At 41.8% G+C, this 21661-nt stretch overlaps 3 protein-coding genes across 3 annotated transcripts in view; 2 read left to right on the plus strand and 1 right to left on the minus strand.

Annotated features, from left to right (window-relative positions):
* Nucleotides 1–35: 35 nt before the first annotated feature.
* On the minus strand, nucleotides 36–14653 carry cdadc1 (cytidine and dCMP deaminase domain containing 1). Its single transcript, XM_080834194.1, has 9 exons — nucleotides 14471–14653; nucleotides 11614–11717; nucleotides 11024–11201; nucleotides 10229–10819; nucleotides 9797–9846; nucleotides 9185–9354; nucleotides 8846–9035; nucleotides 641–695; nucleotides 36–524 (listed from the first exon to the last, which is right to left on the minus strand). The coding sequence occupies exons 1-9, from the start codon at nucleotides 14592–14594 to the stop codon at nucleotides 457–459; spliced, it is 1530 nt and encodes a 509-aa protein (XP_080690320.1). The 5' UTR covers nucleotides 14595–14653; the 3' UTR covers nucleotides 36–456.
* Nucleotides 14654–16815: 2162 nt separating this feature from the next.
* On the plus strand, nucleotides 16816–19616 carry rbbp9 (retinoblastoma binding protein 9). Its single transcript, XM_080834311.1, has 2 exons — nucleotides 16816–16941; nucleotides 17540–19616. Exons 1-2 carry the CDS (start codon nucleotides 16846–16848, stop codon nucleotides 17996–17998), a joined length of 555 nt encoding a protein of 184 aa, XP_080690437.1. The 5' UTR covers nucleotides 16816–16845; the 3' UTR covers nucleotides 17999–19616.
* Nucleotides 19617–20777: 1161 nt separating this feature from the next.
* Nucleotides 20778–21661, plus strand: part of raph1b (Ras association (RalGDS/AF-6) and pleckstrin homology domains 1b) — a 50524-nt gene continuing 49640 nt past the window's right edge. The window contains exon 1 of the mRNA XM_080835316.1: nucleotides 20778–20934. The gene's annotated coding sequence lies outside the window, so the exon portion shown is untranslated. The remainder of the gene's footprint in view (nucleotides 20935–21661) is intronic.

Genomic DNA, 21661 nt, shown 5'->3' on the forward strand with positions numbered 1-21661 from the left:
TGTCTTGATTAATTGGATCTGACAATCTGGTTGGGAAGAATTCTGGTTTGTGTAACAGTAGAAACCAATTTACTGGTGATCAATTAAGCTTTGAGTTCTTGTAGATGTATTGCTAATGTAATTAAGTTGTTGTGTGCAACGATATAATAATAGCAAGGTAAAAACACCCGTTTGTTTTCACAGCCATGTCTTTACTTCACCACACATCTACATATTGTCGTTCATCATTCACCCAACTCTTACATATCTTAACAGACCCTCTGATTAAAATACAATGGCTACAATCTGATCCAATTTTTTTTTTTTACAAAGTCAAACCCTTTTTTATTAGGCAACATGCGGTCAACAAAATGTCCTTTTGACCTCAGCTGTAACAAGATCAACTGAAGTCTCCTTCCTTATTGCCAAATTATATGTGTGATGTTCTTGAAACATGCAGCAGCTTGAAGTGTTTCTTTACGAGCGTAGCCTCTTATTAGTGTGTGTTTCTGGCTCCTCCTCCCTTGGTTTTTTCATGTATCCGTCTGAAACGAGAGAACGGAGTGAAGATATCTCACACATTTTTCCACCAAAACATTGACCACTAGACTTGTACGTTGATTGTATTAAGGTGAACAGTCTTTTTTTAAATATATCTTACTTGCTATTGTGGATGGCGATGGCTGTTCACCCCTTGTCTGTGCTCTTCTCTGCCACTGTAGGGGCCAAATACATATTAATGACGTGAACATTTCAGCATGCCTGTTAGTATCAGAACATTTACAACAGTATGTCAAGTACAGAAACACATTGAGCACAGTGATATTTTCGGCACTCTGTTTCATTTACATATATTAAAACAGCATGGTTTAGTTTAGTATTTACGGACAACGTCCAAACAAATCTATGTAAACAAGCTGTTCACTTTAAATGTCTTCAATTCTCAGTAATATTTCAAAGTGATATCTGTGTTGAAGAGGATAAACAGTGACATGCAAAGGGTTGGGCACCCCTGATCAACATGTCTGTTACTGTGACTAGCTAAAGCCCCATTATGCAAGAATTGGTATTGGGCTCCACCTGCGGTAGTAGAGTGTAATTCACTTTTACAACATTTGATAAGTGATAAGGACTGACCAAACTTTTTGGCCTGAGATTAATTAATTTATTTTGCATGATAGCCTGAGACGAGTTTTGGCATCCAGAAAAATGACAAATGTCTGACTGACACCAATAAGGTTACAGCCTTCATCGCAATCTTTCGTAAATAACATTTGCAGGGATGTCCACTCTGCTGTCAGACTGTCATTGTTTTCCCATCAGCACAGACACGGACCACTACAGCTCACGGCAGGACAGCATGAACAGATTGCAAAAAATATTTATGCAATGCTGTGTATGTGGTTCTTTCTGTAAGAACCTTGTCAGATGTAATGTATCAGCTAAGCACGAACAAAATAACAATGTTATAACAATATTATTGAGCTAGCTTCTTATTGCTAGCTGAAGGGTCTGTCCCACAGTTGTTGGTTTGTGATGTCATGCTGTAACGCATTACATCATAATTCTCATGAGAGTTCTTGTGGACAGTCCACCAAAGTAACCAGGCATACCGGGTGCGGAGTGGCAATGACACAGATGCCATTCTCCATATTAAAAGTCAGTGTTCAAAATGAAGCTGTTATTTTAAGGTACAATTGTTACATAATGTTGCTTTAAGTGAGTAGAAGATGAAAAGAAGATCTCCAAAAGTTAAAGATGAAACATTTTTTTCCACATTTTAAGTAAGATTAGTGCATTATTTTTGTTTTCTGCACTTGTTTGTTGTGGGGGAAACAGAAAGGAACACCATGCAAAGTGTTGGCATCCTAAGAGATTTGAGCTCTCAGAGAACTTTGACCCAGGTCTCAGACCTGCAGTAGCTTGTTAGGCTATCACAGTCATGGCTTGTTCACAGTCATCATTAGGTAAGACCAGATGCAAGGCTTTACAAAGTGACCCCTCGAACTTCAGCAGCAGCCACTGGCTCCTCCTACAGCTGCCTAGGACTCTGAACATTCAAATAACTCATACCCACAAATCAGGAAAGGGAGTTTCCTCAGTTTGTAATGTAATTTAGAAAATGGCAGTTAAAAGGAATGGTGTAGGTCAAGTTCAGGTATGGAAGACCAAGACAATGTTGGGTTAGTTTGCATAATCCCTTGTTTCTTTGAGAACAAAGTAAGGTGTTTCACTATGGGAATCGCCTGGGGCTTGACCAACTAAAGCCCCAATGACATCACGTCTGTCCCTGGCAGACAGGTCGGCTTGTGACAAGGCTCTCCTCTTGTTCCTGAAAACCTCGGTCAACCTCCCTGTATAGGTTATTCTCAGAGATTGCTTCCCTTACCTGTGCAAGGAGTTAAGTGTAAGTGAAACACCCTCTCTGTTCTCATAAAACCAGGGATCATGCCAACTCAACTTTCTTTTTGTAACTTCCTTTGGTATTGCACTAGTGGAGATACAGACTACACCCGGATGGCACTAATTTACCCAAAATCCAAAATCTCTGGGTGTCTGCAAATAGCCCAGGTCCTGTACCAGGGAGTGACCTAAGAAGTCTAGCCTATGGAACCACACAAACGTGTTCCTTAAAGCCCAGGTCCTGTACCAGGGAGTGACCTAAGAAGTCTAGCCTATGGAACCACACAAACGTGTTCCTTAAAGCCCAGGTCCTGTACCAGGGAGTGACCTAAGAAGTCTAGCCTATGGAACCACACAAACGTGTTCCTTAAAGCCCAGGTCCTGTACCAGGGAGTGACCTAAGAAGTCTAGCCTATGGAACCACACAAACGTGTTCCTTAAAGCCCAGGTCCTGTACCAGGGAGTGACCTAAGAAGTCTAGCCTATGGAACCACACAAACGTGTTCCTTAAAGCCCAGGTCCTGTACCAGGGAGTGACCTAAGAGGTCTAGCCTATAGAACCACACAAACGTGTTCCTTAAAGCCCAGGTCCTGTACCAGGGAGTGACCTAAGAAGTCTAGCCTATGGAACCACACAAACGTGTTCCTTAAAGCCCAGGTCCTGTACCAGGGAGTGACCTAAGAAGTCTAGCCTATAGAACCACACAAACGTGTTCCTTAAAGCCCAGGTCCTGTACCAGGGAGTGACCTAAGAAGTCTAGCCTATAGAACCACACAAACGTGTTCCTTAAAGCCCAGGTCCTGTACCAGGGAGTGACCTAAGAAGTCTAGCCTATAGAACCACACAAACGTGTTCCTTAAAGCCCAGGTCCTGTACCAGGGAGTGACCTAAGAAGTCCAGCCTATAGAACCACACAAACGTGTTCCTTAAAGCCCAGGTCCTGTACCAGGGAGTGACCTAACAGCCTATAGAACCACACAAACGTGTTCCTTAAAGCCCAGGTCCTGCACCGACACGACCCTGAACAGGGGCCAAGATGGCGCCATGCCTTTAGTAGAGAGGGCCCTCAGGCTGTGTGTGTGTGTGTCAGCCCTTACTCTTATAAGGGATCGCTGTAGCCTAATCAGGGGCTTTGAGCTGAGTATCACCACCAGCACAAACACTAGATTAGGACGTAAGCACACTTTAGTGAAGCACACGTCAAACCGCAAACATGAAGGCTGGGTGGACAGCACCTGTAAACCAGCTGTTTGGAGAGAGAGAAACTTAAGCCCCACCCTCTCCAGGGGTTCAAAGGGGTGAAAGCAAAGAACATCCAGCACCAAGTCTCATAGTAAGACCACAGGCCTAGACAAGGCACTCACCAGCATCGAGTCCTATAGTGAGACCACAGGCCTAGACAAGGCACTCACCAGCATCGAGTCCTATAGTAAGACCACAGGCCTAGACAAGGCACTCACCAGCATCGAGTCCTATAGTGAGACCACAGGCCTAGACAAGGCACTCACCAGCATCAAGTCTCATAGTGAGACCACAGGCCTGGTCAAGGCACTCACCAGCATCGAGTCCTATAGTGAGACCACAGGCCTGGTCAAGGCACTCACCAGCATCGAGTCCTATAGTGAGACCACAGGCCTAGACAAGGCACTCACCAGCATCAAGTCTCATAGTGAGACCACAGGCCTGGTCAAGGCACTCACCAGCATCAAGTCCTATAGTGAGACCACAGGCCTGGTCAAGGCACTCACCAGCATCGAGTCCTATAGTGAGACCACAGGCCTAGACAAGGCACTCACCAGCATCAAGTCTCATAGTGAGACCACAGGCCTAGACAAGGCACTCACCAGCATCGAGTCCTATAGTAAGACCACAGGCCTGGTCAAGGCACTCACCAGCATCAAGTCTCATAGTGAGACCACAGGCCTGGTCAAGGCACTCACCAGCATCGAGTCCTATAGTGAGACCACAGGCCTGGCACAAGGCACACGTTTACGACACCCCCTCTCATGAAACGACAGACTAGGGGGTGTTGACCCACTGGTTAATCCCCAAAGCCCACGTCACGAGCTGAGATAGCATCTAATTACACCCTGATTGTTGAAAAGGCTTTACCCTTATCCAACAAATCCTCTAGAAAGCAGAGTAACCGCTGAGCTCTAGAAGAAGTGTTATTCCTCAAGGCACACCAAACTTAGCCATTTATTACCGTATAAGTCATGAGTAATGCAAAGGCCTTGGCACTTTGTATTGTATCCATGACAGTAGGGGAAGCCTGAAGCCTTCTGATTCCACCTCTCACCTTCCCCCTTCGCTGTGACAGTAGACACCCAATGCTTGGATGGCCAGTGTGGAGCTACCAGTATTAAAGACAGACCCTGTTCCCTCACTTTGGCCAGTGAAGTTTTATGACATTACTACTCAATGTTAAGTACAGTATATTCTACTAAGTGATGACATTACTACAAGTTTCTAAGTATATTCTACCAATTTGTAGATATAGTTGAATGTGTGAATAACTTTAAGTGAAATGGCTTTACTTTACTGTTATTTTCACTTAAAGAATTTAAGTTTTATGACATTACTTCTAAATGTTAAGTATATTCTACTAAGTGATGACATTACTACAAGTTTCTAAGTATATTCTACCAATTTGAAGATATAGTCCAAAGTGTGAATAACTTCAAGTGAAATGGCTTTAAATTAGTTTTTTTCACTTAAAGAACTTAAGTTTTATGACATTACTACTAAAGTTCTTTGTAGATATAGTCAAATGAGTAAACCTAAGTGTTAACTTAAGTTAGGTAGCTTGCAATTACTGAGTTTTATTCGCTTAAAGAATTTAAGTTTTATGATATTACTACCTAATGTTAAGTATATTCTACTAAGTGTGATGACATTACTAAAAACATCTAAGTACATTCTACTACTTTGTAGAAAAGTCGAATGAGTGAATAGTCTAAGTGTTAACTTAAGCTAAGTGGCTTTCAATTACTGGGTTTAAGTCATGACCAGAGTGCATTATGGGAATGTGAATGATCTTGACAGCTGAAAAGCATTAAGTAAATTAAGTCTGTAATTAATTTGGCAAAAAAACAAACTACAAATCAGCCGTGGTTAACCTAACGTGGTCTCAACTTGAATGCCTGCTGCCTGTCTGTATCTCTGCCACACCTGAGTCACCACCTGTGAGTGAAGTCTCCAGCCTCCATAAAGCAGACTTCTTCTTGACAGTAGATCTGTCCCCCTGTTCAGTATCCCCGCTACATGTGTTGCAGAGACAGAACCTTGATGTAGGCCACCACCTGTGGAGTTGTCTGTTTTCACCAAGACGTGCTGGCCTTAGAGGAACTCAAGGAAGTGCTTCAGAACACTCCTTAGAACACCGCAAGAAGTTCCAGATAATTGATAATAATAATAATAATAATAATAATTCATTTTATTTTTAAAGCACTTTTCATTCAAAGGAATCTCAGAGTGCCTACATATTAGAAAATAACTATAATAATACAATAAAATTAAAAACTAATTTAAATATTAACATAAGCATAACAGAAAAGATTCAACACAATGTGATGTACTCTTGACCCAGCTGGGGAGGCCACACACCATTCACAGCTCTTCCCATCAGAGTTATTCCCCAACCTGACAGAGATGCATCCATTGATAAAGTTCCCCATTGCCAGAACAGGTGCCATGGTGTCTTTGATGCCTCTCTTCAGGCTGACAGCCTGAGAGATCGTGTCTCATACAGGTTACTGACAGCCTGAGAGATCGTGTCTCATACAGGTTACTGACAGCCTGAGAGATCGTGTCTCATACAGGTTACTGACAGCCTGAGAGATCGTGTCTCATACAGGTTACTGACAGCCTGAGAGATGGTGTCTCATACAGGTTACTGACAGCCTGAGAGATGGTGTCTCATACAGGTTACTGACAGCCTGAGAGATCGTGGCGGTCGCACTGGGGGGTTCTGGGCTGTTGGGCAGGGAAAGGGGATTAGTCCACCTCCCCCTCCTCCATATCGCCCATGTGATCAGAGCTGGTGTCGCCCTCCGAGTGCTAGCCAATGGGCTCTCCCTGTACCTGGGTGGGCAGGTCCTCTAACAGGGGAGAGATCTCCACATCTGGAGATTCGGCTTCCATTCATGTCCGCCCAGCTCATGGAGGCTCAAGGCTGATGGTCACTGGCCGTAGCTTTGGGTGTAGCCCTGGACAATCAAGGGTCCTGTTCACTCACTACCGCTCCTTTCAACCTCCTCTCTCTCACTTTCAGAGGCATTGAAGCGCAGTGGATGCATGTTTGAACTTTATGGGACAGAAGAATGCATTAGAGTTTAGAGTGAATGATATAAAGAGGTGGTGTGGGGAGAGATGAAGGGAACATGAAGAGAGAGAGAGAGAGAGAGAAAGAGAGTAAGAGGAGCAGCAAGAGAGTTAGAGAGAGTGAGAGAGAAAAAGTTAGAGTGAGAAAGTGAGTTAGAAAGAGTTACAGCAAGGGTAAAATAGAGTAAGAGTGAAATAGAGGCCAAATATCTTACAATGGTTGGTTAAATACTATCATTCCAATTTCCATACATTTCCACCAACCAATCCAGAGGTCTTGTCCTATGTGTTCTGGCCATGCCCTTGGGCTCAAGGAACTCTTTGATACAGTGGAGGTTACTGTGAATCCACACAATGGAGGTCTTTTAGTGTGAGAGGATCATAGACAGGTCCTCTTATACTATATGTATGAGATGCCATTTGGCCCTCTGGCCAGACTTTGGAAGTATGCAAGTCCATTGTGCAAATTTGATCATTTTAGAGCATTTTATGCCTTATTACACAGAACTAGAAGCCTTTTCCAAGGCAGAATGGGCGAAAGTCACCCAAACAAGAATTGAAAGACTCTTTGATGGCTACAAAAAGCGTTTACATTTACCGGTAGTCATTTAGCAGACGCTTTTGTCCAAAGTGATGTACAAGGGAGAGAACGGTCAAGCTATGAGCAATAGGGATCTTGTGTAACAATAAATACTACTTTACATAAGAAATAGAAAGGAAAAAAAAAGAAAAGAAAAAAGAAGTGCAGGAATGTAACTGTAAGTGCTGGTGGTACTAGGCAGTTCGTTCCACCAACGTGGAACAACGAATGAGAATAGTCTGGATTGCCGTGCTTTCACAGGCGGCAGTGCCAGACAACGCTCACTAGACGAGCGCAGCATCCTGTGAGGAACATTTTCTCTTACAAGAGCATTAAGGTAGGTGGGAGCAGAACCAGCAATCACTCTGTAGGCAAGCATAAGTGACTTGAACTTAATGTGAGCAGAAAGCAGTCTTACTTGCCAAAGGGGGTGTTACTAAATACTGACCATGCAGGATGCTCAAACTTTTTCTTTGAGGCCTTGTCCTCTTATGTTAGTCTGAATCTGTATAGAAATAAGAAAGTAATCTTGCTTAAAATATTAAAGAAATGTTATCTATCAGGTCATCTTTTACTAACTTTTACCAAGGGTGCCCAAACTTTTGCATGCCAATATGTAATATATCCTTTTTTGTAGTCTTTGTAAGGAATTGAGTGGAAGATCATATTAAGGCCCAATCTCAATACTTCCCCTTACCCCTTATCTTTCCCCTTACCCTTGAAGTTGCTCGTTCATGTGAGAGCTAGTGGTGTCTCAATACCCAATTTGATCAAGATTAAGGGGTAAGATTAAGTGGTGTATGGCCCTCGTTTTTAAGCTGATCGGAGAGCTACCTTGCTCCTCCAAGGGCTATCCCAGAGCACACCGCGAAACCAGCTCGGGAATTTTCAAAAAACATGGCTGCTTGAAGCGAGGAATATTTTACATGAATAAAGCTATCTACACAACTTTTTATATGTTTATAATGACTCGGTTTGATCTGAAATGTGCTACTCGAACGATGCATAGTATTGTAGGTCTTAACTGAAGCTTTCAAACGGTAGTTTTAGGATACAATACCACCACTCCATTGGCTTATATGGTAGCTTGCCAGCTATCATGCTACATACACTACATGTAAGTATTTTTGGCTTATAATTAATTTAAAAATGACGACAGTCTTGTTTCGTGCTCTACACAGTTGTATACATATGTATATTTGCAACCATGTTCTTCATTAGACTTTTTTTAAATCGCTAGTTTTATAGCTCATACAGTCACGCATGACGTACCCGAAACCGAGTGGCGTCTCATTTCATAGGGGAAAGATCTCAGCCCTTGGCCCTTACACTTGCAAGTGCTAGGGTTAAGACAAAGACAAGATTAAGCAAAAGGGGCAAGGAGAAGAATCGAGATTCGGCCTACTAGATCTTTTGGCTGATAATGGTCTAAGGATAGACTGAAGAACAGTTTATCCCCACCCTGCTTTGAAGAGGTTTAGAGACACAAAGAACCTCAAGAGAGTAGAGATAGATCGTTTAATATACCTTATTTATACTTAGACTACAGAAGGACTTACTGTAAATTTCTGGACTCCCTGGAGGCTGTCAAACCTGAGGTAGGAAATGTCATTCTTGTTTTTGCCACTGTCCAGGTCAGAAGTGTAGATCTGTTGGATGCCAGCGCCTCTGATCAGGGGCACACATTCATCGCACGGGCACTTGGTCACAAACAACATCGTGTTTTCGTGCTCTTTTATCTCGGCGCTCCTTTAAGAAAGAAAATGTGGGTTTAGTTTGATCTGTGAATAATTCATTGTGACCTTCATAAGAATAAAAGCCACATAAACACTTAATCCTGCCATACAAAGCATGCTAACTATACTCCTTCAGCCAAAGCGTTCCAGTTCAAAGGTCACCTGAAAGTGAGGGCGTTCTGCTCAGCGTGGATGATATAGCGGTACTTCCTGCTCTGGCGGTCCTCCTGCTTATCGTCCATCTGGGGATATTCTCCGTACTCAGACCCAACGGGGTACGCATTGTACCCACAGCCCACCAGATGCAGTCTTCCTGTGCCATCACAGAGGCCCTAGGACACACACACACACACACACACACACACACACACACACACACACACACACACACACACACACACACACACACACACACACACACACGAAGTTAGAAGGACCAATGGCCCAACCTTAACCTTTACAGGAATGTTTCTCCAATATTACAATATTTAAAATTGGGATTGAGTAATGTTCATAGAAGTGCCCCTGCCTAATCCTGAGATTGTTTCTGTGGCCCCGGGTTAATCCACTTCTGTAGGATTTCCTGAGGAATGTCCATTTAACCGTTTAAGACCCCAGGGCTCAAACCCATTTTGACATTGAGGATCTATGAGTAGCTATTCATTTGGCATTTTTTCTTTTCAAATAATTTACATAAGAGGATCAGATAAGCTGCTCGTATTTTGAGATCATTTCTGAATGCACAGTGTGATATGTAACAGGAGGATCACTTACCAACTGTCCCTCTGCCCAGATCACGGCCCCAACTCCAACCTTAGGATCCTCTGAGAAAACAAGGTGGCAAACAACTGCTAAATTCTCAGAGGGATGGGAGAGGGGTCCAGTCAAATACAGCATTTCTCTGAGCTTAGGAGTTCCGCAGCTTTCTGAATAGGATCTTAATGATAAGTTAAAGCACTTTGTGAATACGGGCCCTGAAATGAGAACCAGGACATGCCTACAGACAAAATGAATCGATGACATCAGATTAAGCTAAAATTAATATCAGTTTGGCTCTGCTCTGCTGAGAGAATGGCCCTTCATTTACAACTTTCTAAAGCAACATTCTTTACATAATTATTATATGTCCCTATAAGGGAAGTGATCAAGAAGAATTATGAGGGGTTAAGTGTTATGTGCAGGGATGCAAGAGGGCGAGATACCCACCAGTTCTATAAGCTAGTAGTTTGGCTTGAATGATGCAGTGTCTTATAACATCTTGGGATAGAGGTGGAGTGCTGACTGTGCCAGGACTGCCTTTCAGGTAGAATCCGTAGCCAGCATCTGCTAGACAGGGCATGCTGGAGGCTACTGAGGACAACAGTCTCACCAGGGCCCTCATGTGCTGCCTCAGGTTGCTGAAGTACGGTTCAGCACAGAACGTGACAAGGCCCATTTTGTTTAGGAGTTCACGGTGCCTAGTTTCATCCACGACCAAAAACACCTGGGAGAACTTATCCCTGTTGTCCCACAGCTGCCGCCTAAAGAGATCCTGGACGTCCAGGATGGGAAGTTCAGTGGCAACTTTCTCCTGGAAGTCACAAGAGGAGGACGTCTCCTCCACAAACTGCTGCATGTCGCAGGCCAGGGGCTGGAGGAGGACACCCATGTACGGCCGACTGCTGGCCTTGAGCTTCTCTGCAGCTGCAGCATCGAGTTCAGCCTCCTGCTGACTGGCTCTGCTGCTGCTGCCCTCTCCAAGAGCCAGCAGACTGATCTCAGGGTCTCCAGGCCAGTATGAGATCCGACTGACCCCAGCTGAGAGAAACAAAAGAAAGCAAGTCAGCATCACAGTTCTTGAATGAGGTCATCCCTTTAAAGCCACCACACAAAACGTATTTCTGCTAAATGACTAAATGTGAATGTAAATGTATTTCAAATTGCAATGATGAATGATGTTAATATGCTGGACCATATTTCAGTCATGGTCTTAAAGCACTAATTGCTTTAAACGTCTCTCACCATTGATGATCATCTTGAGGCAGGTGGAGCAGGGCTTCCTGGAGAAGTACAGGTCACAGCTGGCGAGCCGGGGGCCATGCCTGACCACTGCTACCTGCCCAGCATGGAGCTCTGGGCTGGAGCAGTGAAGGCCCAGAATCCTCCTCTCACGGACCACCACCAAACCAGTTCCTCGTGTCTGAAATGATACAGCAAATCGTACCACAGCTTCTAAACACATACACAAGAAAGTTGCTGTTGTGTTCTGTCCTTTTCCTTCCGTCCCAGGCTCTTTTGCTCCAGGGCATTTCTAAGGCATCAGGAGTGGTACAGAACTTGATAATTATGATAATGAATAGTTTTGACGTAATCAAAACCAGGTTAAACTGGGTCAAAGCTTGTCAAAAGAACATGAATGTAATTCAAAATGCTGCATGTGTTTTAACACCTGAAGAAAAGCCAATGACCAGAAGTAAAAGAAATATAATTGTATCCAATACTACTTAAAGATAAGGACTGATGTCAGGTTTCTTGAGCTAGACTCATGATAGCTTGATAATACAATACGAATATTAAGGAAGACTTCATTCATTGTCATAGCTCCTACTTACAGGTTCATTTTCGCTCTTGAACACAGCCCTCTTCCGAGGAAATAGTTCCATCCATAGGCTCAACAACGTGTAAAGGTTAACTTTTGATAAGCGAGGTCCATGGCCTGAAAAATAAATGCAATTCTTAATATGCCAGGTACTTTTCAGTCTGTCTCATTTTGTCAGATCATTGTAAAGGAAGTGTCTGGCGGTGTCCCACTTTAACTGGTTATCACGTTGACTGGTGTGGTGATGTCTGCTTACTTGTTCACTGGTGTTATAATCCTAGATCAATTAAAAGGTGGGGATACAAACACTTATAAAGAGACACAGATTTTGCTAGAGATAAATAAACAAGAAATGATGTAATAACCGCACTGGCACCGTAAAGGACTGCTCAGCACGGTTATCGTCAAACTGAGCTTACAAAAACTTGTAAAGAGACACAGATAAGTAAACAGATAAATGTTACCTTGAGTGATAAGCTAGATCAAAGAGGTATGTCTTAAGTGCATGCTTAAAGGTTTACAACTGGTTCAGGTATATTGGCAGAGTATTCCAAAGGCTGTGGGCATAGAAACTAAAAGCTGCTTTCACATGTCTCTTTGTCCTTGCTTTTGGAACTGTTAGGAGATCAGTGCCATAAGACCTCAGGGATCTACTGGGTGTGTACCTTGAGAGCATGTCTGTTATATATTCAGGTGCATGACTATGGAGTGATTTATAGACTAGTAAAATAATCCTGAAATCTATTCTGAAACTAACAGGTAACCAGTGCAGTGATTTTAAGACTGGTGTAATGTGCGCCCTCCGTCTTGTGAGGACTCGCGCTGCTACATTTTGTATTGCTTGTAGTAGACTAATGGCTATTTTTGGTAGACCAGACAAAAGCGTGTTACAGTAGTCTAGCTTGCTTGTGATAAACGTGTGCATCAATCTTTCAGTGTCAGCCTGAGACGGTTGCACCTTAGCAATGTTTCTTAAATGATAAAAATATGTTTTAATTATATTTTTTATATGGGTTTTAAAAGATGGGCTGCAGATTCGTCAATCCATCAATCAATCATACTTTCATTACAGATTCAGGGTCCAAGAGATCATCTGCATACATAATATGGTTTACTGGTATATTACCAATTATGCATCCAGTATTTACTACTTGGACAGGTCATCAATATGAGGATGAAAACGAATTGGGGGCAAAATCCCCCTTCTCTGACACCATTGCTCACCCTAAATGGGGCTGAGACTCTATAGCCCCATTTAACTTGCAGTCTGGTGCATACCAGTAAGACAGACTTCTCACAATGTGTTTGGGTACCCCTCTTTAATTCAATTTAAGAAACAACTTTCTACCATTAATACGACCAAAGGCTTGGGAAGCATCAATAAAACACATACGAACTGATGGGGTTTTACTTCTATATTTGTTTATAATTTCCTTTAAGGAAATTCAAAGTTTTAAATCAAACCTGATGCTCCACTTTGTTGTTCAATGAAGGCAAATTTTGTAGCGTGCAGGGGTGTAGCAGAACTTCCGTGTGTGTGTGTGATGTAGTTAGTCCCAGAATGCAGCGTGAATGTTAACGTGTCATTTCTGAATCATGTTTTGTGTCTCCTGTTGGTGTGCATTTCTGTTATTGTTTTTCTAACAATTACATAAACAGGTTGGATGCCAATTAAACCAAACATACATGAATGACCAAATAAACCTGATAAACCATGAATGCATTTAAACGTAAAGATAGAAGCAGGAGAGTAAAATGTTACAGTAAGAGACCATAACATGGTTTGTTAAAGTAACACTATGCAACAATTTGACACTTTTTGAGGTATGGTTTTATAGGCAACTCATTTTGGTACCATCTTCAAATTTATTTTAAAAGCATATGGTCATGTGAAGGACATGTGAAGGACAGATAAACCCCTGTGTCTTCCCCACTAGCCATCCAAGATATGCCCTATGTAGTTCTGTGTAACGGGCTGGAACACCTTGCACAAATGGAAGATAAGCTTTCACACACATGACTTTGCCGGTTTTACTGCCAAAAGACACCAGTTAGTGTGTTGGCAAGCTTCTATTAGTGTCAGCTGGGCTGTTGGTGGTTTTTGAAATATTTTTGCATGCATTTTAGGTAGTTAGATTACTTGTTTTGGAACAGAACTCCATATTGCTGCTTTAAATACCATAATACCCATTTCAATAAATTTCCATCAACCAATCCAATGGTATTGTCCTGTGGCTCAAGTAATCCTTTAGTTGTCTGTTTGCAGCAGAATAGTGCAGAGGTGTCCTGTAAGCTGATCTAAAGTGAAAACTCTTCAAATAATACAACTATGCCTGTACCTGAGCTTGCAATGAAACCATGATCAGACTGCTGCACACACCACATTAGACAACAAAAATGAATATGCTCTACATTCATATACATTTGCACATAACTAGGGAGTCACAAACTGCATAAGGTTTTCTTTGTGACAATATAGGAATGGATAAAAACAGGACGAATTGGAAACCTCGAAAATGAATAAACTAGGTTATCAGTATGACCTTACATCTACAGCTTCGCGTTTATGGTTAGGATAGGGCCCATAGGAGCGTAGTTCACAACATAACCAAGTCAGTTAGGTCTTTGAACATCACCAGTTAACATGATATCCAATTCCACTGGAACACCGGACAAATAATAATGACAGTCCGCGCACATACAATATCGCCTAAATTTGGCCAAAAATATCGTTCAACAATACAATACGCTACAAGGCGAAATGGGTAGATATAACAAAAAAAAGGTTGCTAACCAATAGTCTATATGCAATCTATCATACACGTACTGTACCCTACATCGTTGCTAGTTTGACTAGCACAAAGTCTAACCTTGCACTTTGGGGTCGGTCTGTGAACTGGCTTCCTTTACATGGCAGCTGTCCTCAGTGGTTCGCTCAGTGACGCACTTTTTGTCCGAATCACTTCGTATCTCAGCAATGTCTGTTGCTTCCATTCAATCTTTTACCGAGTGTTTATTGTGTCATCTGTCAGATTAACAGTTGAAATTGTATGTCCCCAACTGATCCACCCTCTTCCTATATCGCATTACGTAGGGAGAAATGGGCGGTCTTATTGCAGGCCCTACTGTCTTGTTATTGTACAGCGCTAGGGGGCTGGAGTGTTCTTTTTTTCTTATTGTTTGTTTGCTTGCTTGTAATCCTGTTCGTCAGTGCAATTACAGTCAGGACACTGTCAAAATGTACGACAGTCCTTTTGACAAATGTCTTGTTAGACAAAAAACACAAGGTTCCTTATAATCTGCTTCTCAGAGCAATATTTTAGCACCTTTAAGTTCGTGGATATTCTGGCTAGAAACTTTGAAATAGGGGTCTGTAAAATCCTTAGCTAGTGCTCCTTAATATGTTTGTCCCACATCACTGTACCCTAAAAGACTGCTACCATATAGCCTTCAGACTTTTTACCTCGCCGCCTTCTGGCAGGCGGTACCATAGCGCACACGCAGACTGGAGGGCCATCAGGCTGCTAAATGGACATTGATACTGTACACTATCGCCACTTTCGCACTCGTCAATTTACATACACTGTCACTTTCAACTTACTGTTTGCACTACACTTACATACACTGTCACTTTCAACTTACTGTTTACACTAGCAGTAATATTGTATCAGAAATATTGCAATACCTGTAACTCCCACACTGGATTTGTCTGTAGGTAAGTAAATGTTTATGAGGTTGGCATAGATTATTGTATGTGTATTATACGTATATACATGTTAGTATTATATAGGTTGTTTTAGGTTTAGCATACTGTATCGTATTGTATGTTTATCTTGTATATTTAGTAAGGTTATTGTTATCATTTTATGTATAGGTTATTAGATGATTAACACGTGTAAATTATGTTCAGAGTACTAGTGTGTCATGTTATGTTATACTATGTTGTGTTATGCATGGTAGGTTGTTGTGCGGTGCCTTGTCCTACGAACTTCAGTGCCCAGTCTGACCCTGTGTCATTTGGTGGATCTGACCATAATATTTCCTTCTACAGCACTATGGCCCTCCAATGTTGCCATGCTCAATACATAACTCCAGATTATAAACAAGAGAGAATATAATTATTGTGCCTGCTAGGTTTTACTACTAGGTCTTTTGGAAAATTATGGTCTTTTAGGAATTGCACAGAGAGCAATGTCACGTGAACCATAATTCTATTTAATACGGTCACATGAAACATAATTACAGATCTGGCAGTAGAGCCAAACAGCCTCTTCGTGAGGCAACTGGCATCTGACAATTTTACAGATTTACACTTACATTACGGGAAGAAATCAGATCAGTAGGATCATAGCTGTCTTTTCAGTGTAGCTCTTGACTAGATCATCTTAGTGGGTAAATTAAGTTAAGCCTGAAGGATTGCCATGCTCATTGTCTTATTGTCAGGTTTTCTCCACCTGCTGGATAACTATTGTATATGAAATATTATATTACATTCTTAGGCTCTGACAGCAAAATACTGATATTGGTAATTGGTTTAACGGGACTGCCAGTCAATCTTGATATGTAAGGAGACAAGGCACTACTAGTAAATTAAATAAAGTAAGCAAAGCAGTTAAAGAGGCATTAGAAGGTTCTTGATTAAGAACAAAAAAGTAGGCTCACACAGTGAAAAAAAAAAAAAAACACAGACCTTCCTTGAAAACAGTTAAAAAAAGCATTATTTTACTACACAAAGGATTGACAGGTATTCCTGATAGGCTTGAAGTTGTATACATTAGTCTGAAGTAAAAGCTTCTTACAATAGTCTCTGGCAGAATAACAGGAAAGAGAGAGGCTGACAAATAACAAAAGAGAGGGTGTTGACATGTGGAGAATGAAGGAAAAATTATATTACAATTCCACATAAGGCTTGTGTGTTTAAACATTGTGAGCCAGACAAAGAACACATTCTATTGAACACTGTCTGTGTCATGATGGAATGGATGATGGCAGCTAGGAACTTCTGGCTCTGAAATTCAGGTATCAGGAACTGATAGACCGACTTTAAAATATTTGTTTTGTTACAGTGGCACAGCCTACAGCCCTAGTCAGAGCCGGTAGTGATATGAACAAACATATTCAAAATACAGAATGGTTCTATACCTCGGGACAGCAGATGGCAGTAATGATCTACATGCGTTTGCTAAGGTCCAATAAAATCAGTCGAAGAAAACTAAACAAAATCGAAGCTCCACAGTAAGCAGACATGCCGCTGAAGAAAGCTGTCATTGTACCCGGGAATGGAGCAGGAGATGTTGAGCGGGCCAACTGGTATGGGTGGGCAAACAAGGAAATCAAGAAGGTAGGTCAATATTTGGAAACTGTTTGTCTATGAGTATCTATGCGATTCTCACCCAGATTCCAAAAACAGAAGGACCTGTGAGCCTATAGCCTATGCTGGACTGTCAACTGAAACTGAACTAAGGCAAAAACGACTGGGTTTGGCAAATTTGATGGAAAACTACAACTAAACCAAACGATTGCTGATTACTAAAATGAATAAATAGACCACAGGACGCTAACACATGGGGTGCAGTTCTTCCCCAAAGCCCTAGGGGTCACTGTCACAGAAACGATATCATAAGAATAAACTGACATTGTTGATCACACAATTAAAAAAAAAATTAATGAATTAATTAAAAATAACACTGTGTTGGTGGTGGGTGTTTTACTGTTGACTTTCAAAATGATAATTTCGGGGGAAAACAGTGTCTTTAACACTTTAGTCTATCTCTAAGTTTGAAAAAAGAATTGGTGAGCATGAAAAACAATATGAACCAGTCTCTTTTATCAAGATTCATTAGGATTTCTGTGATTGTTCTGACAGTATTACATTTGGTTAGGTTTGAGAACAGGATCATGTTGGCATGTTTTTTTGACGTGCAACCACTACTTTAAAGATCCCAGATATGACCTGCCTGTTGAGGAACATGCCTGACCCAGTGACAGCACGTGAGACAATATGGCTACCCTTCATGGAAGAAGAACTGAAGTGCGATGAGGAAACCGTAATCATCGGTCATAGCTCTGGGGCGGCTGCTGCCATGAGGTACGCAGAGACTCGCAAAGTATTCGCCATCATCCTGGTGGGGGCCTACACCTCAGACCTGGGAGACCAGACTGAAAGGAAGAGTGGTTACTTCAGCCGGCCATGGCAGTGGCAGCTCATCCGAGAAAATGTGAGCCACATTGTCCAGTTTGGCTCCACAGATGATCCCTTTCTGCCCTGGGAGGAGCAGGAGGAGGTGGCGGAGGGTTTGAAGGCGGATCTGCACAAGTACTCGGACCGTGGCCACTTCATGAACTCACGCTTCCCTGAGCTCATTGATGTGGTCAAGAAGTTCAAAGAAGCTGCTTAATATGCCACAGGCATCCACATCAGCTTATTCTTTTCTGTACCACAATGAGTTACTTTGCATTCCCCACATCAATTCCCAACTGTGGTCATCTGTTTTACTGTGTAGAATCACACAACAGTACAAAATGCAAACATTTGTTCTGTAAACCAATATTCACTGACACATTTTGGAAGTTCCCTACCAGAGAAATGAGAGTGAAATGAGAACAATTTTGAGACTGATCACAAATGGGAGGATAGGTCATAAAAGTCATTGTTAATATTGATGTCAAATTCCAACAGTTCCTTAAGTTGATTTATATCCTGTCAAAGATCAATACATACGTGGCTTTGTCCCTTTATTACAATTTCTCTTCATTCGGATACAAAATATCCCATTGATCTCATGATTAGTCCTACAACTATCTAGGACCTTGTCTGGGAATTCCCCGCCCCTTCACTGCATTTCATTTGCTCAGTTGGTCTGGCACTACTCAACAGCGGTCCACTTCAGTCACGTAATTGGACACGCCTTTAACCAATCAGACCAACGATACTATACAACGATACAACGATCGATAATATAGCAAACACATATTATTTCTGTATGAATTGTTCCAGGGCAAGTTTCTGTTCTGTTTTCAAAGAAAACTTGCCTTATCGAAGTTTTGCGGTGCTTCGGCGGCCACCATGTCCAATGTTTAAAAACTGTCCGTGCCGCAGCTTTTGTTACGTAGCCGTGGTTAGTTTAAATCCTCCAATGGCGCGCCAGGTAGCCAATAGCCAGTTTGTGATTGGTCCCAAGGATCCTTACAATGCTGAAATGAACTTCTATAGCAAGTTTGCCAGACCCACTTCTGAGGCAAAATCAAATTTGCCGGAAGAAGAGGGGCAGGACTTCCCAGACAATCTAGGACCCTCATGTAGCCTGCAAAACAGCCTGGATTCGTTATATGGATTTGAAAGAATTTGAAAGATTTTTTTGGTAATAAATTAAATTAAAGTTCATCAGAGCAGGGGACATTTTGATAATAAACAGTTCTCTGAAGTAGGCGCGGTGCCTGTTATGAGATAATGGGACCATTCAATTGACTAGAAACAGTTGAAGTCAGGAGATAAGGCAAAACCTCTTGCACATTCTAAATTTGAGATAACAATGCACTTCACCATGTCAGCATGCTTTAAACGTGCAATTTCCATATCACTTACCGTAGGCCAACCATGAGGTTGCTGTTGTAATAAGCAGTTGTGTAAATAAAATATCCACTGAGTGGAAATGAAGTGCATTGTGAGACAATTGTCAAACCTAGGTAGCCTGGTGCTCCCACCCCTCATTCACAGCATCCACTGCCATCCCTAGAATACCTAGGGGTATAGTCTGCTAGTGCACCCGGAAGCTGAAGTGGTTAAAGCATTTTCGTAAAAATATTATTTTTCAGGTGACAGACATGTGTAATATTCAATAATACGTCAGTATTTCCCTACTATGTTTTACCTCTTGTCCCTTTTTTGTCCTCAGTTTTGGTCCCTTAGCTACCTGCTGCTGCTATCTCTTCTTTGACATTGAATACCATTGGTCATTGACTTTCATAAAGCATCTAGGGACGCTTGAGTTATCTTCAGTGAGCTGATAAATGATGTTCCTTTAGTGCCCCCTAGAGTTCAACAGATGCAACTGTAACTAACTAAATAAAAACTTTTTTTTGTGACGCCTTGAATGTGATTTTTCCTAATGTATTTTTATAATTAGTAGGTTCATCTAATTATCATGTCTAATTATGCTGAATACAATTTAGCCCCACTCTGCCAAGATGTCGCGGTGAAATATGAAATTATATGATGAAAACAGCCAGTGGAGTAAATATTGGATCTCCACGGGTTTCAAAAATAAGATCCTGGTAGTAGCAATTACATCTTCAAACATCTACACAATACATCCATAACACATTATAGATCAAAGGTTTGAGACAAATCTGTGTTGTCCATGAGGTGGAGCCATTAGCTAACATAACAAACTAATTTAATTACAGATGCACCATACAGTACAAATTGAAGTAGCCTAGTTTCCTGAAAAAATATAGCGTCCATGAAAAACATGTGTCAGGCTTAAGGATAGTTCGAATGATTCCAGTGCAAGAGCTTGACATTCTTTAGACTTCCGAAATAAGACGTTTATTTTCATATGTGTACGGTGTTATTTCGTCCTTTACGACTGTAATTCGATAAGGCCCGTCCTCATACGAAAATAAGTTGAATACGAGGCAAGAAGCATACCATAATGCATGTAAATGAACAGACTTGAACTCTTATAGTCTAAGCTATATGAACCACTTTGAAACTGTTTTTCTATTAACATGCCTCTGGATAGAACACAAGGTTCTGATAATTTAATACATAGCACAGTAGATTCAAGTAACACATCATATCAAAACTTCAAGTAGTATTATCTTATTTTGCAAACACGGAATCTAATATTCAGTAAGCTATCTAATGCTGCAAATGGTCTTTAAACCATGTTATTTGCAATTTTGATGTAGTCAGGGTTAAAATCAGTCGCTATACAGGCTTCTTTTCGATATTTTGTTTGGTGGGGGTAGTGCAGCGCCGGCCAGAGGTAGCCATTCAACCTGGGTCCTTGGATTGGTCGATTAGTCAAGGCAGCAAGCAGGGCTGGACAGGAAACGACTCTCACACAACGCGCAACAATCCCTGCTCCCAGGGAGAGATTGCGAGAGGGAACAGAGCGACCAATGTATCATTAAGCAAAAGGGAGTTTCTGAGGCGGGTGGTCAGTGAAAAAAGAAGAAACCGCTTGCCCTCCCCTCAACTGGCACATATTTTTGTTTACCGGGATTTCTTGTAGGATTTTCCCAGTTTCATCGCGTGCTGAAAGCTTTGTTGTAGTGTTCCCACCAGGAAGGAGACTTCATTGTCGAGCGGTATTGGATCTTAGAGCAAGTAAGCATATAAATGTTCCTTTTCGGTGTATGTCTGTAAACCGTTATCATACTGAAAATATGTGTTTCATGTACATGTAGTGATAACTAACCCTGGCTAAATGAGAAAGACCTAAAAAACATAACTGTTCGCCTTGGCATGGACTGCCTCCTGGGCAGAGCCCCTTGAGAGAAATGTGTCTCGGGAATCTCAGAGAATAGAGGATCCCTTGAATACGAGTGTATAGCCGCAGAGGCGACTGTAAATGTACCGCTAGACTACTGGCGTGAACCTTGGACGTATTTCTTAAATGTATTATGCATTAATGTTTTTAGGCGTCCTTTGAGGGTCTCTCGACCATTAGAGTAGGCTACATATTAGCCTATACGTGTACCATGGAAACATTTATGTAGTATTGTGGGCCAGATGGGGCTTTGGCTTGGCTCTTGTGCAAGCAAAAAAAACTGGGATGTGTGTTGCAGTGGAACACTGGGTGGTAGGCTACCCATTGCCTGCGGTTATTAGTAATTATTTTGATTTAGCGAGATATACAAGCTATTAATGCCACATTTTGCCTCAAACTAGTTAGATGACACCCCTCATCACATGTCTGGCATGGCTACACATGCAGCTAGTTAAATAGCCTCCTGTTTTGTAACGATGAGTGTAGCCTTAACAAAGGTGAATTTCTAAGTGTTTTCAAAAATGTGAGACCCATTGTCCACTAAAGCCGGAAAATTGGGGTGAC

The sequence above is a fragment of the Sprattus sprattus genome (genome assembly GCF_963457725.1).
Source record: "Sprattus sprattus genome assembly, chromosome: 3".
In the NCBI taxonomy this organism is placed as follows: domain Eukaryota; kingdom Metazoa; phylum Chordata; class Actinopteri; order Clupeiformes; family Clupeidae; genus Sprattus; species Sprattus sprattus.